Source organism: Corythoichthys intestinalis, chromosome 4 (genome assembly GCF_030265065.1).
Source record: "Corythoichthys intestinalis isolate RoL2023-P3 chromosome 4, ASM3026506v1, whole genome shotgun sequence".
Taxonomy (NCBI): domain Eukaryota; kingdom Metazoa; phylum Chordata; class Actinopteri; order Syngnathiformes; family Syngnathidae; genus Corythoichthys; species Corythoichthys intestinalis.
In genome coordinates, this window is record NC_080398.1 from 53345176 (window position 1) to 53362168 (window position 16993).

A 16993-nucleotide genomic window follows, 5' to 3' on the forward strand; every position below is an offset into this window, starting at 1 on the left:
TGACCTGTTCTTTAGAAGTGATCTTAAAACCATGACTTGTATCGTGCAGGAAGTTGCAGTGTGTATCAGCGTATGGCGGATTGGTCATGAAAAGGTGGCCCAGGTTAGCAAATGTACAGTCAGATGTGGTCAACATCAATGTTGTTCATGTCCATTTCAGCCCAGACATCTCATTTTATGAGTACGACTGCCCTCATTTTAGAACATAAAATGGAAATATCAGAACTGTAGGCCTATGAAGCAGGCAAGATGCAGTCGTTTTCATTAGGGTAGGTGATGTTTAGGATTTTATAACATCACGATTCAAGCAAGTTAGGTGTTTGCTGAAGTTTGGCAAAATACTGCGCATTGATGCTTGGACTACATCATGTAAGAGAACACACTACCAGTATACGAAGTGAATTTTTATTTCAATCATTATTACTTAAGGTCAGAATTCCTCTCATATGTGGAACCAACCACATGCACTGCAAATATACGTGTAACGTCTTAATCAGATTATTTTTCTTCAATCTAGTCGAACATTTTCTCCATCTTGTTTGGTGTTAAAGTCTAGTTAACAGATTAATATGTCAGATTACTCCATTTAAGTAAATATTACTTTGGTTCTTATCAAGCCCATACATCTAAAAGTTGTTAATTTTTCACAAAAATTTACAAAATTTTGCTTTCAAATGATGTTTTGAACAATACCTATTCTTGAATTAAGAACATTTTTGACAAACAAGCTTTTTTTTTTTTAAAGATTAGATATACTAATTTAGTGTTTAAAATAAGTCTAACTTATTTTCAGCTAGCCATTTTTCTTATTTCAAGAAAAGTAAGTGAATACTTTTACTTGAAGCACTGGCAGATAATTTCACTTGTTTCTAGTAAATTTACACTGAACACAAGGGAATTTAACTAGTTTTAAGGATGTGTGTTTTTGCAGCATACATGAATAGATTTCAGAGTGGAAGGGAACGGAATCTTCCTGCACATTTTGAAATAGGGTTAGGCCTTGTGCAAGGGCATGTCAACAGTCATCAGGAGGAGTTCCAGTGTCTCACTAACAACTGGTTGCCATGCTCAGACTTGCTCAGTGTGAACAATGTTTTTGATATTGTATCTTGAAGCAACTATCAGATTCCCTTCTAGTTCTCACCTCTTTCTTTACTCTATCAGTTTTTAAATAACGAAACAAATGATTTGAATCCCTTCCTCAGTTATCTTGAAAGTCCAGTCCGTCACTCCTCCTCACTGCACATTCCAAATGTTGTATTTTCAGCTCTTTTTGTAGTCATTGCTATGCAGTTGTGCTCAGCTAGACATGAAATCGTAATACAATTGATTCAAAAACGAATGTGACCAAACTGACCAGAGGTGGGTAGAGTAGCCAAAAGTTTTACTCAAGTATGAGTAGTGTTACTTCAAAATAACACTACTCAAGTAAGAGTAAAAGTAGTCATCCAAAAAATGTACTCAAGTATAAGTAAAAAGTATTTGGTAAAAAAAAATGCTGAAGTAATGAATAACATTGTGAGTAACTGCTTAGGATGTTTGATGTTTGAAGAGGAAAATGCAACAAATAGTGTAGCCCAAAGTAGCGGAGTAAGAGTTGCGTTTCTTCTTTACAAATCTACTCATGTAAAAGTAAAACGTATGGCTTAGTAAAATTACTGTTAGAAATAATAATTTCTTAAAAAGTTACACAAGTAAATGTAACGGAGTAAATGTAATCCATTACTGCCCACCTCTGAGTGTGACCATCTGCGCTCACACTTCAGAATTAGTTTTTTTTAGGCCACTTTATTACACATTTTACCCCCTTGATGCCCAAATTGTAAAAATTACGATTCAAAAAAAAAAATCTTGTGTTTTTGTTTACAAGTAGATGTTCTATCAAGTTGAGAAAGTTAATTAATCATTTAATTCATTTAAATGATTAAATTAATTATTCATTAAAAATAGATAATACTAACATAAAATCTTAACAAAGCAATAAACAGTATTAATTATAATAAAATAAATTTAATTTATCTATGGTGCAAGTTAATGCCAACAAGCATCAACGGTTATAAAGAAAAGCATTGAGGCTGTTTTGATCTGGTATGTGACTTCGCAACACTATAAATCAAGGGGTAAAGGCATGCTTGAATCACTTGAATGACCTTATTAAAAAAAAAAAAAAAAAAAAAAAAAAAAAACAAGAAAGAAAACAAAATTAGATGTTGTTACACAAGTGAGAACACTCTCTAATGTGGCCGTGTTCAGAATGAAGCAATCAGAATCAATGTTAAGTTAAACAAGAATCATCACAGATGTGCCACCAAATCTGTAGAAAACAAGTCTTTGACTTCACCGCCAATTCTCAAATGCGGTTAAATTCATGTCATATGCTTAATGGACACTGTATTATCTCTATTCTCCACATTGAAATTAGCCTTTGACAGTTTCTTATGGAAGTAAGACTTTTTTTGGGCATCCAAATTCTAATGTGATATATATATATATATATATATATATATTTATTTTTTTTTACGGACGGAAACATTTTTAGTTAACGACTAAAACTAGACGAAATTTGTCACATTTTAAGCGTTAAAACTAAGCTTTAAAAAAAAAAAAAAAAACAACAAACAATCAGTCACAAAAATTCTGTGGCGAAAATTCTGTTGCAAAAAATGCAGTTGCAAATAGGACGAAGCAATCGATTTCTGGCTAATTTTCCTACTCAACAACTAACACAACATGCCGTCACCAACTTTTAGTGTACTGTCAGTCGTGATACTCACTGAAGACATGGCTGAACGAACGTCTTCTGCTGCGGCTGCTTTTTCTACTTCTTCCTCTCTGCGGGATGACACCAATAACCTTGAGTCTGTATCATGAGACCAGTGAAGCGAGTTTAAACCTAACTTGATTGCCTTGCTGTCGATGAAATGAGACTGGGATCAATTGCTTCTTCCTGATTGCCCGGATGTTTCTACTGAATTTCTTGAAAAACTTTTACAAAAAATTTCATAATTGATTTTTTGTCTAAAATTCCATTTTTTAACATGGGGAGCTCACTTAGGCAAAACAAATACAAACAATAACAATGTATGTTCTATTGTTATGAGCATATGTATTTTTTTTAATTTATTGGCCATGATAATAAGCTCATTGAAGCAAAAAAAATATTAACCATATGTATTGTTAGGTTTCTATAGAAAATACGCCGTTACATGTATCTTAATTTCTGAAAACCTACTGGGTTAATCCACTAGAGACGATTTTATGTCAAATTGTGCAGCAATATTTTCTTAGATTTTGATTTTGAGTTCTTCTGATTAATGTTCAAGTGTCCTAGCAGGGTTTTCCTGATTGTTTTGTTCTTGTTTTTTTTTCCCCATGCAAAAGCCTGAAGGTTTTGTACAAATGCTGACTGTTACTTACTGAGATGGTGCTAATGATACCATGTTTCCCTCTATGCAAGGAAAGTGTTCTTCTGGTGAAATATACCATTCAAAATTATGCTAAAAATCGTTGTCATTTCATTAAACTTCTTCTGTTTTTGCAAAATGCAGCCAGGTTTGCATGATCGTCTTTGCAACATATGGCTTTTGTTTTGCTATCATATCCCATGAATCCGACAGAAACAAATGCTGGGACAGTTTTGTGACTTGTACACAGCCACTATGAGTTTCTTTCAGCCCCTTCGTTGCCTCTGACCGATCTACTCATCCTTTTTTCGTCAATTTATGTGTTCTTTCATCACTGTTGTGCCATATTTTCATGTCTCGATAATGACCATGATCATTGTGGCCTTCTGATGTTATAGGAAACCATTGTCTTGCTCTCATTTACTTTTACAACAAAAATGGTGTATGTGTGTAGCTTCTTAATATCTGCTTAACATTTAAAATTGGTTTCTTTTGATTTACTTACAGTCCTGTGAATGTTCTGATTGGTGAAACTTGACCACCAGTATCTCTGGGGGTTGGGAGGCATTGGCGCTCATATGAGCATGTCGAGCAATTATAGTAGGAATAATAACGCACTGATGGGGTGACACGATTCGCTCCACTGATCAGCAAAGTTCATGTGAAGTTCTAATTAAACACTAACTCGTTTACAAATGAACGCATACACGTATTTGTGTGCTTAAGTGCGCTGGGTGTAATTAGCTGCAAAGCCTCTGAGCGAGATGGAAGAACAACAATGTCAAATAATGGCATTACACAATGTTGAAATTGTGTGTGTGTGTGTGTGTGCTACAAAAAAACAGCTTCCTCACAAGATGTTAACTAACAAACAGTGTACAAGGTAATTTATTATCAGGAAATGCTGGGGAAACATAAACAAGTAGTACCCAATGTTGAGTACTTGTACTCTATGACCTCATAGGGTTGTCTCGTGCTTTGAATGTCCCCTCCAAACAGTACTCAATGTAATAACTATTTAAATGATTTAAAGAAACAGACTTTTTCTCCATAACCTTTTTGTTTCTTTTCCAAAGAAAGACAACTTCATCCACAATTTAGCAGCATAAGATTTGCTAAGATAACTTGTGCTCTGCTGATGTTTGAACAGCTCGTTCTCAAAATCTGCTTGTGAGCATTCAATTATTTCTGTAACGGTTTATTTCGAAGGAGTCAAAGACAACATGACATTCTTCTTCAAGTTATTGTGCCAGGAACTCCTAAATCCAAATTTAATTTCATTTCCCCCTCGTGCTTCTCTTACCTTGACTTGTCAAAATGCCTTTGGCGTGAGGCCACTATTCCCTCCTTGATCCAAGCAACTGCCAAAACGTAATCAATTTATGAGAAGCTGCAGTTGAGAGAAGTACACAGCACGGTGTCAGAGTTGAAAAGCTGCAACCTAAGTGTCCAACATGTGTCTCTGATGATCTTCTAGCTTTTTAGAGGAGTGTATTGACTTGTGTTGTCTTTAAAATACAACCTATATGGATTTAAAAAATGAAAACTGCTTGGCACTTGGTGGATTATGTACAGCATTCATTATAAGCAGGCTGCTCAACAATTTACAAAACTAGATCAGTGGGCCACCATGTCAAATATAGTTATCATATATTAGTAACATTCAGCATAACATAGGCCAATATTCTTTTTTCTTAAGGGGACAGCACAAAACATGTGATTGTATTGCACTGTTATTATTCATTACAACCTAATGTATATTCATAATTTTTTTTTGTTATAAAGTCAATTGTCACACTTTATATATATATAAAAAAAAAAAGCGTAGGTTTAAAACCAGCTATAAAATTTGACGTTTTTGTGGGAATATAAATGTAAAAAAACAAAACAAACTCAATCCTTAATTCTTTGTTGCTTTAGAATAAACAGATTTAAAAAATGTTTACATAATTTGGCTGATTGATTGGCTGAAATACTTCAGTTGCAATGCTTCTCAGTGTTGCTCCTCGTCAGTACCAGCGAGAGGGAGCCATGGTACCGCTAGGTGGCGCTACAGCACCGCCTACTTCCACACATTGTTTTGACTCATCTCAGTGCCGTAAACACTGCACTTTTCCTCGCCTGGAAATCTAAAGGGAAATTTCACCTAAATAAAGAGGCAGGTGTAATTAACGTGACGCACTATTAATTGCATTTGCTATAGAGAGCATGTGAAGGGCACACGGGTGTACTTTTTGGATAACAGGGGCGCACACATGGCGGACCCCTAACAAAATCAGTGGCCTCGATGGAGACGCCAGTTCAAAGCCGTGTTAACCGTGCAGGAAGAAAATTGTAACTTGGAATTTTAGAACAAAATTAACAGCTCGTGGAACGACTTGAGCACAATGCCTAAAATTAAAATATGCCATAAAAAGATTTGAAGCGGAAAAGGAGACTCTATATAAGAAACCACAACACTAAACTTTTTACAGACAGCCATATTTAAGGTCATTTTGTTTTATGGCTTCATTAAATACTATTTAAGACCTAATTACATGGGTTATTGTATAAAATGGCGGCATTTACGCACCTGAGGCAGCTTACTGTATCAATTCGATGAAATCATTAAAAACGTGTTTCCTTCTTTTCTTCTTTTTATTTTATTTTTTTAATTTGGCGATTAACAACGTTCACTGGGCAATTTAAATGAATGCAGGATATAAAGTTGACTGCGAGCTGAAAGAAAATAATTTTTACAATTACAAAATCGTAAATAATAGCTATCACCATAGATATTTCCGTCCGTAGTATTATGGTTATTTCTTTCATGTACAGTATTTTTGTCACGGATGTTATTTATGCTATCATTATTATTAGCATTATTTTTGTTGTCAAGTATTACATTATTGGTTTTCTAAGGAATTAAAAGCGATTAAACATTTTTAAAGCATTCAAACAATGTTTTTATGGCATGCTAAGGCCTAAATATTTAATTTTTATTGTCTTTTATTTTGTACTGAATTATTGCAAGGATAAAAGGGGGCTTTATTCGGCGCACCCAGAGCCATAGGACTTGAAAATAATAATATATTTTTTAAATGAGTTTTTCAAAACAACCTGGTGCACAAACAAAAACAACTTTTAAGTCATTGTCTTTATAAGAATGTGTAGAGAATGAGCTCACTCTTGACTTAAAAAGACATTTAGTCCTGATATTGGGAAAAAGCCGTTTAATATCAACCCCGTTATTTAAAAATGTGCAAGTCTCTTTGTTCATTAGTGAAGAAGCACCCACACGTTTTAAAACCCCACTTTCATCCGGGGTATGTCTTAATACAACCCCGAGCAAAAAAAAAAAACAAAAAAAAAACGCAAGCATAAACAACTGGGAGGAAAAAAATGAAACCACGAGAGGAATATAAATCAGAAAAACAGCGTTGGGTTGGTGCACAGGAGATCTCGATCCCGAATTTGAACTTGCATTGAATTTGGACTTGAATGAGTGATTAAAGCTACCGATAGAACAATTGAATGTAACTATAGATTCATCTGCGTCCTACTGGGTAAAAAATTATAATGAAATTTAAACCTTGCAAATGGTGGAAATGTTTGAGTAAAATAAAAAGCAATATACGGAATAAAATATGGACTATTGTGTATATACATTTAGCTGCGGAAATCCAAAGTGAATTATTGAATTCCTAACAACAACAAAAAATGCAAATACTTATTTCAGACCTGCATCCTGTCCACAAAATCAGTTGCAGAATAAATTACAAAAACTGACAAACACAAAAATCGAACAAAAGGCTTCCAGTGATAAAACTATAAGTTCAGCAAAATACAAATAATAACAATAACAATAGTGATGATAGTTATCATCATAAAGTTTTCGATCAAATGCTGCCTTTTTGGAATACAACTAGAATATGTTTGTGAACAAATAAGTGTTTCTAATTAGTTTTTTTTATTTATTTATTTTTTAATTCATTTAATCTTTTGTATATTTTTGCCGCTCTCACTTTAATTTTTAAAAATATTTTATTTGAAACACCAGTGCAGATTATAAACCTCAAATTTAGTCCATAAAGCAATTGTTGGAATTATTAGTAGAATTCACAGTTTTCTGCAGGATAATGTGAAAAAAAAAATCAAAGTCTTAAGACGATTGCAACTGAATTTACATGACGTAAAAAAATATACATATATGAAACGCAACCGCGAATGCGCAAAACGATAAATAACACACAGACACAAGGCAGCAGGTAGATTATGAAGGAAACTGAATTTTAAAAAGTCTGTTTCTGGAATATGAATTCAAAAAGTGCCCCAGTGGAAAAAAAGAACGATGGACCAATGACATTTAAAGTACAATATTTACAAAATTGGATGCAAATTATATATTGTCTCGAAATCAAGAGCCCGTCCTGACCTGCGGATGATGCAGCCCATCCTTTTGGAAGCTGCAGTCAGGAGAAGAAAGGCGAAGGGGGAGGTTTTGATAATTCCTAATAAGACTTTATCCTCTTATTAAAGAGATGATCACATCACAGCCACGGTCGGTTTTAGTCTGCGAGCCACATAAATAAAATCATCAATATCTTACTTTGAACATCGATACGTGTTTGTTTTGCATGATGAAATCCTGACTGACCTCACATAATAAATAGGAGCCGGCTGGCCTGTTGTCTCCTAGCAATAAAATGAATGCAAAGCTGACAGATGCTCACCCTGAGCTTTAGTGGCCCCCAGCATCCAATCAAGCAGCAAGCGTCCCTTACTGCATGGAGCTACGCAACTATAAAGCCTCAGCTTTTTTTTTTTTTTTTTTTTTTAATTTTACAAAATTATATGGTGTTGATAAAGTGGCCCAAGCTATTCTGCTCATGTTTAAGTGTGGATGCGTCAGTTTCATCCTTTTTTCTTCCCTCCCTCGGTTGTTTTAATTCCTTGACACAATGGCTGGCTACACCTTGAAACTGCGTCGAATGGACTCACAGTGCTCGGCTGGTATCCTTAGAATAGAACAGATCAGAACAGAACACGCGTCGATGTTTCTCTTGAGCTCTGGGAGAGAGATGAAGAGGGGAGTGGGGGTCGTCCCGTCCCCCCCTCGTCTCCTCTCATTCTCACTGCAGATGTTGTGTACCGCTCGTCATCATACATAAAACACCCACTATCGTTTCATAGTCCAGTGATTTATATACGACTGCATGTGTAAAATGAAAATCTCGGGCAAGTTCTGCGCGCTGGGGCGCTCCCTTCGAGTCATCGCAGGGGCGGGGGTGGCTCATTGAACCGGGGTCTGGACCCCGTGGTGGGGCGGCGTGTCCCCGTACACGTCCTCGCTCCCCGCCAGGGCTCCTCCGGGAGGTGTCATCCGTTTCTCCTTCTGTCTCCTGTTACAAAACCAAACCCTGACTACTTCTTTCTCCAAGTGCAGGCTGTCCGCTAGTGAGATAATTTCCGACGCCGCGGGTTTGGGGCACTTCAAAAAATGGCTCTCCAAAGCCCCTTTGACGCTGACTTCGATGGAAGTCCGTTTTTTTCTTTTTCTCCCCTGCGCGGCGATTTTGTCCAGGCTGGTCGGGCTGCCCGAGGTGGAGTCCGCCTCCTCCAGCCATTTGTTCAACAGAGGCTTGAGCTTGCACATGTTTTTAAAGCTGAGCTGCAAGGCCTCAAACCTGCAAATGGTGGTCTGGGAGAAGACATTCCCGTACAAGGTCCCGAGGGCGAGCCCCACGTCCGCCTGCGTGAAGCCCAGCTTGATCCTCCTCTGCTTGAACTGTTTGGCGAACTGCTCCAAGTCGTCCGAGGTCGGCGTGTCCTCGTCCGAGTGGTCGTGGTGGTTGGGGCCGTGCTGGTGCTGATGCTGCTGGGATGTCGGATGGCTGTGCTCGCTCAGGTGCGGGCTGTGGTGGTCCTCGTGAGGGTCCCTCAGGTTGTGGTGGTGCATCCCCTGGCCGCCGCCCGGCCCCGGGATCAAGCCGTTGACGCCGAAGCTCGGCTGGGAATAGATCAAGGCCTGGCCATTGGTGGTCGCCATGCTGGGGATGTGCGCCGCCGTGGTGGTCCTCCACGCCCGCGCGTCGTGGTGGCTCCCTCCGTGCGCGGTCTGGTGCACCTGCAGGTGGGACGGCGGCGGCCGCGACTGGTGCTGCTGCTGCTGCAGGTTACTGCTGGAGTTGTGCATGTCATCCCGGGCGCTCTGCACGGCCGGTTTAATGTCCTGCTCCGTCGACCACGGGGCCCCCTCGCCGTGGGACAGCGCGGCGATCCACTGGTGAGCGTGGCTCAGCGCGTGGCTGTTGCTCTGCAGCTGATAGTCGCTCTGCAACAGGCTCTGCGCGTCCCGGTACGCCGCGGCTTGCTGCATGCTGCCGGGCTCCGAGTGCACGATGGATGAGCTGGAAGTGAGGATGCTGTAGTGGTTGGACGCTGCGGTCGCCATGACGCTCGGAGCCGGACTGCTCGCTCGCATTAAAAGCAGCTTGGATTTGACGCGCGCATCCTCAGCTCTGCTGCTGCCTACAGGCGGCTCCCTCCCAGGCGCTCTGCCGAGTGGACGCCGAGGCTCACCTGCCACTCGGCGCCGCCCCGCCCCGCGTGCTCATTGGCCGCGCGGGGCTGATGGACGGAGTTGCTAGGGGCGACGGCGTGCCCATTGGCCGCCGAGAGCTCACTCGCGTCTTTGTTGATTGGGGTGTGAGAGGGAGAGGAGGCTGAGTGGAGGCGAGCGCTGTAAGGAGTGCAGCACGGAGGCGCGGAGCGGCGGCATCGCTCGGCACTCTACGACTGTAAGACATAGTTGATTTACTGTATTTGGATTATCACGCACTGTCGCTCCTGTCATATATATAGGTGGCTTCGTAAAAGCGCGGATGTCCACCGTTTAGTGATCGCCTTGGGCAACATTATTATCTGTTTGCGTTTACATCTGTAATTCGCAGCTCTGTTGTAACAATAAACATTCTTAGATTGGCACGTTTTATTTTATTTAGTATTTTTAAGCAGTCATGGTGCTAAAGTTGGTGTTGATGCATGTGGAATTGCGATTAGGGAAATACCGTTGAATATGGCAAGCATTGTCCTCCTTTATCGTCTACTACGATTTTTAACTCCACATTATTATTAATAACAATTAATGAGAAAGATAAATTGGCTGAAATCAACATCTAAAACATTTGCATTTATCAACATATTAAAACAGTACTATTTTATGATTGTAAATGTGAAGTAAAATCATTTGGTTGACTTTATGAAAAGTGAAAAGAAAAAAAAATGCATGCAGGTTTAAATTATACGTATTATTATTATTATTATTATTATTATCAAATTATACATATTGAATAAAATAAACTAAGGCCAAGATTATATTTGGGAAACAAAATCAAAAACATAATACATGATTAAAGAACTTCCATGTTTAAGTGTAATTGATTTTCAGTTTTATTTGAAAGGAGTCAAATAAGGGTAAACTATACAGCAAGTGTATTTGTATTTTATTAGTGACAAAAAACAACAACAACAAAACAACATAAATATATATTTTAAAACGGCTCATTAGCATTTTAGTAAAAATACAAACACACCAAATTGTTAAAGATTTCAAAAGTTTTTTTTTTTTTTTTTTAATGTTAATAAATTGATGGTTTACATTCATATATGAATAAAGTTAGCCATTCACTACAAGTTCCTCAACTTTTAATTGATATTTTCCACATACTTAAACTACACACTCTTTATGATAAAAATGATAACACCTGCATTCTCACAGAGTACGATAACAAAAACAAAACTGTGAGAACTTCCTTACATGACCAAAGGAGCTCTTTCAATTATTTTCAGCCCTTCTATCATTCATAACACTTAAGTTTAATGGTGTGTGGGAAAACTGGCTGCTCATCACCCAGTGAAGCACAAACAGCCCAAAATAAATGATGAGGCAGTTTAATGTTCAAATTGGGGCCTCCGGTCCACAGCAGAGGGAGCGGGCTTGCGTCCCGCCCAGCTGTCGTCCCCCGGTGTCAGCTTCGCGGACCAGGACTTTGTCCGGAGAGGGGACATTCCTGGCTCACCACTGCCGGTTGCCATAGGGAGACGTAAATGAAACAACAGCAGTGGCGTTGCTCCCTTCCCCCTCCCCGAAAGCTCCTGTGCTATCTAAAGGCCTCTATTTAGAGAGGCTCTCTGCTGTGGGGACAAAGCCTGGCCAGGGATAAAGGAGGGAGGAGCAAAGAGCCCTGAGAGGGAGACGGGAGAAGGAAAACCAAAAGATGAGAGAGATTATGTCCCTCCTCAAAGCTGCACCTCACTTCAGTGAGAGAAAGCAAACTACCTTAAAAAAAAAAAAAAAGTTTTTTGCGGGGGAGAAAAACTTTCTGAGGTAAAGAACACATATTTCATTGCAAAATACTCATATGATTTGTACAAATGCAACATGAAGCTCAATTATTTTAAAGCCAATATACATATAAAAATTCACAAAGAGATATAGCAGGCCCCAAATGAAATCACTGAATCTATGGACCCAAATCTGCAGTGGCACAAGTATCTGAATTGAAAATGTATAAAATGAAGGAAACCTGAAATCAACATCTACTCGTACTGCTCGATAACGCTAAGAAATTTGTGCCCCGCCCCCCAACGAAAATATACTATCAAAATTTGCTTAAAAAAAAAAGTCATTTGAGTATATGTAGGAACACCAAAACAAGAATGCAATGAAGTTCTTATAAAGTATGGACATAGTACAACCAAATTCCTCAAACAATGCATGGCAAAAAGACAGTCCAAGAGGTATTAATTTGAACAATATATTTATTTTTGCGGCTGGTGTACTTGCACTGCATCAAACAGTGTTACCAAACCTCAGTAAACAAAAGACACAACTTTAGAAACACTGTTTTACTGCAGTAGTTCATTGCTGTTAAAATACAACTACAATAATAAACTTATTCTCCAATCAGACCACTCAAAATCCTGCATTTTTTAAAAATATATTGCAGATTCAACTCTTAAGTGTACCTACTTCTGTAGTCAGTGCACGTAGAATGAATTTGAGAAATGCTAAAAATAACAATGCATACATTCTGTATGAAGGGAGAGGTGACATATTTCACACAGTGATCCAGATATTTCCTACCCGTTAAGGTATGGGAATCACGTTCAGTTCACTCCTTTGGAGCAACCGGTCCTTTTGAGAGTAAACGCAAGAGAGCACTAAGTTTGCAAAACCTGATGGAAAACCTATGAAGTGCTTGTACTGTGGTCCACTTATAAGTAGAACTCGTCAAAGTGTACCTGATTGGGCCATTAATGTAGATCATTTCATAGGCTAATAATCCTTTGAATGAATTCTAGCGATACGAGATAAAGTTTCTGAGCACGGCTCAGTAATTCCTTCTGGTAATATTGAACATTATTGTGGCATAACTTAGAAATGGGCCAAATCAAAAGAACATTGTGGTAATTAGGCTGTAATTCAAGGAATTACCACATCGCCACACAGGCTTAAATAGTCGTGTTGGGAGAAACGCAAAGCGTATTATTCTAATGGTCTAATATGCAAAATATGTCTTGTTTCAATTACATGGTTTAACAATGCATAAATGATGTGAGCCTTGTTATTTGGACTGCAGGGTCCGCAGTTATTCAATCACTTAGAGGGGGCAGTGTTAAGGGCCAAGCTACCACCTTTAATACATATTAAAAGAAAAAAAAAACCTTCACAGAGCACCAAGGGCCACTGCCAACCAACATTTAAGAGAATAAAGATGAACAGCGAAGAATGTAAGCATTAAATTAACAGTGGGATAATTATATGACCCGTGTGCTGTAAAGATTCAATTTCTAACGCTCTAATTAGGCAACTGTCTCCCCATACATCAGTTCACATCCCTCTGCCATTTTCTCACTAGAAAGCATCCTGTGAGCGGAAATAATTGCATTTTATTAAGACACAGCTTGTGTAATGAGGAGAGACAAAAGAGGGGCTGGTAAAATATGATATGTTATCAAAACGGCTTGTTCCAGCCTCTGTCCACTGTGCCATTCTGTCAATTCTAAAATGATGCATACAGAGAGGTGCCCAGATTTGATATCTGGCAATCTGCGCGACACACTGTGGGAAAGATCATGCACTTATTTCTCATCTGACATTTAAAAACACAATAAGAAATATAATGACGCTTTCAATCTCTAGATGAAAAGGAATCAGCCTGCCTATCCATCTATCCGTCCACCCATCCATCTTTTTATTTTGAATCACTTATCATGTTCAGGTTCATTGGTGAACCAGAGTTTATCCCAACTGACTTTAGGTGGTCACATCCTGATGGCCAGTCAATCAAAGAGCTGAAGCAGACAAACAATAATTCAAACCTTTGGGAAAAGTGCCTGTGACAGCATAAAAAAAATCCTAAATAGCATTATTATGTGAATTAGAATCATATTTTGAGACGATTCGACTATATACAACAATTTGGCAAAGCGCAGATGATGAGAAATTAGTCTTTTAATCTGCTGTTTAGACCCGCCTGTCATAATAGCCCTCTAGCATCCCCAGCTGGATGATGACGTCGGCAGGGTCACAATTTCATCTGATTTAATAATACAACCCATTGAGGGGGAAGATTCAGAACGAGGAAAATACGACACAGAGCATCAAAATGTCATCATTGTTTATATCTATTTACTCCGGTATTTTTGCAGGATAGTCTTTTATCTAAGTATTTTTCCCCAATTGCTATATAAATTGTATGGTCATGACAAATAACAGTCTTGTGCTAAAAGGAATATGAAAAAAAATGCATTGATTCAGTACGACATGGCAAAATTGCTCCATAATGGTCAAGACTGTCGACTTCTTGCACCTCTCGAACAATATTTTATGCCACCAAAGTAAGTCCGGCCTTTGTCATTTCCTTGCCCCGGCTTTGGAGAGCGTAAAGAAACCAGGAGGCGTGACAGCTAGCCGACATGCTAACCTGAACCGAGCAGCGTTTCCAAGTCTTATTCTCGCCTTTTGAAGCGAAAAATCACACAAAAGTGCCCCAGATCATGTCACACGGTGGCCGGCTTGTCGATTGTTTTCAAGGATTCGGCAACCCCTCCACCCCGGCGGCGAGCAAGTTACAGCTCGTCCACATAGGGCTGGCGTGACGCGAAAAATAAACAAATAATCCGCAAAATATAGGCTGTATCTGCAGTCGTACTGCATTCTGTAGTATTTGCTGTATACTGAAGATGATTATCCCGCTGACGTCACGTTCACAGTCTTCGTCGATCCAGGAAGTCACTCATTTTCATGGCGTGGGATTAAAAAAATTGAATAAATATATCAATCACTTCCACACACATCCAAGCGGTCCATTTCATTCAGGAGTATAAAATACCACGTGAAATATGGAATAAATATGCTTTTTGCTGTCGTAGGTACTTTAATTTAACCATTACATTAGTTATTGTGGGAGGAAAACACAGAACCTTCTTTGACCCATAGAAGCACAGTGAAAACCACCTCCCAAATCATGATTAGATGGCCTGAGAAGGTTCAATTCTTGTTACGCCTGTCCTGTGCGGAGTTTGTCTTTTGTTGGTTGTCTATGTGTACCCTGCAATCACCAACCAGTTTGGAGTTTACCTCGAGTGTCAAGATGGCCAGTCTCTAGCACCGCCGTTACCCTCGTGAGGAGACGTAGGACAGATAAGGGATATATAATATAATTATATATACAGAGTTAGAGACAGGCTTTTTCATTTAAATTAATCTAGATTAATCACATTTTAAACATGCAACATTATTCAACACAATAAACTACATTTATTTTAAGATATACAAAGACATGTTTATTGTTAACTGTGGAAAAAACAATTCATTGCATTTCAAACAAAATAACAGGGAAAAAAACAAATACACTTCGATTTAAAGTTTTTTCATTGGAAGACACAGACATGCATTACTTGCACCTCATTTTTGGTTAAATATTTCCACATGCTTGGGGCATACACCCACTGTATGTCCTTCTGTGATGATATTGGTCTGTGTTGCGTCCTATATCCCTATGATGTCAAGTTTTTTTGCTATTATTTTGATAACAAAAGAAGAAGCCTTCATTTAGTTCTGCTGCCTGTGTTTCTCGTCGCCTGCCAAGCTCCCACCAGTATGAATCTTTTTTAAGAATTGAGTCAATCAGACTAAGGAAAGTTCATTTGAGTTGTATTGCAAAGCGCTTTGCTGACTCTTGCGCAGACAAAACAGAGACTTATGTAAAGACCATTATGGAATATATTTGCACAAACACATATTTTTTATCTAGGCTCCCATCATGTAGCTTTTTAAAATAAAATGTTCATGTTTTATCTGATTCCTCTATTTATGTCGATAGCCGTTAGCAGACTTCAGATGTGTGCGTCAGTGTTTGACAGCACGAGTATAAGTATATATTACTCTAGGGTCAGTAGTTCGATTCCGGCTCCAACTGCCAAATGACGAAGTGTCCTTCGGTAAGACACTAAACACTAAATTGATCCCAGCAGGCATGACAGCACTGTGTACTGGTGTGTGAATGGATGAATGTGGGCACTATAAAGATGCATATATACATTTATATATGTATATGTATAATACCCCTCCATTTACCATATTAATACCTTTCTCTTACATATCGAGCTCTCAGATAGATAGATAGATAGATAGATAGATAGATAGATATAGATAGGTAAATAAAAAAATACCTGAACAAAAAGTGGCAAAACAAGCCATTTTTTAATATTAAAGGGGACATTTAATAGGAAAAATAACACCCAGATAGTAAAAATATCCAATGAAATCTTCCATAATCCAGACCTGTTTTGAAATACAACAGTGGCATAGTGTTTTTATAGGCATTTATCTATCAGTCTCACTGGTCATCACTTATAAATGAAAATTCAAATGTCGTGACCGGGTATTCTTTGTAACATTCAGAAATTATGTCACGAACAGGAGCCAGATGTAGCGTCACAGGTTGAGCTGTCCGCCACAAAATACCAAACTATTGCGTTGTCGGTGGATGCAAGAGTGTTGGAAATTTAGCGATTTCCACATATACATTTCCAAAAGAGAATGCACTTCGACGAGTCTGGTTGAGATTTGTGCAGCAACCCGGAGCGATTTTTTTTAGGAACCTGGACCAGGGGCTGTTTTGTGTTTGTGACATTTGAGGAGGACTTATAAAAGTTATGTCCTTCGAAATCCCTTACGATGCCATCCTAGAAAATAGACAGGAATCAAGGGTCTGTAATGGGTACGTTGGTTTCTCGACTTCCAATGTTGATTAGCAGCCCTAGTCCAGCCCCAGATGGGCTTTGTTGCAACTAGGTATGGAGGCAGGTATGGTATCCCCGTTCAGATAAGTGTTTCGGATAAAGTAAGATTTTCCTATCAGATATCCATGTCAAATTTGCAACATTTAAGACACTTCCATTTTTGAAGATTTTTTAAAAAACTTATTACAGTCATGAAAGTTGGTTGTTCTCATAAACCAATGTAAATGTTGCTGTATATTTTGTCAATATCAATGTTTCTGTTTTGTAAATATCATGCATGTTTCTGTATGTTTTGC

At 38.6% G+C, this 16993-nt stretch overlaps 2 protein-coding genes across 3 annotated transcripts in view; one reads left to right on the forward strand and one right to left on the reverse strand.

Annotated features, from left to right (window-relative positions):
• Positions 1-16993, forward strand: part of fbxl4 (F-box and leucine-rich repeat protein 4) — a 58815-nt gene that overhangs the window by 32247 nt on the left and 9575 nt on the right. The window lies entirely within an intron of this gene.
• Positions 1966-10000, reverse strand: pou3f2b (POU class 3 homeobox 2b). The gene is given in 2 exon segments (XM_057834090.1): positions 1966-9927; positions 9929-10000. Coding segments are annotated over 2 exon segments (1323 nt in total). The 3' UTR covers positions 1966-8676.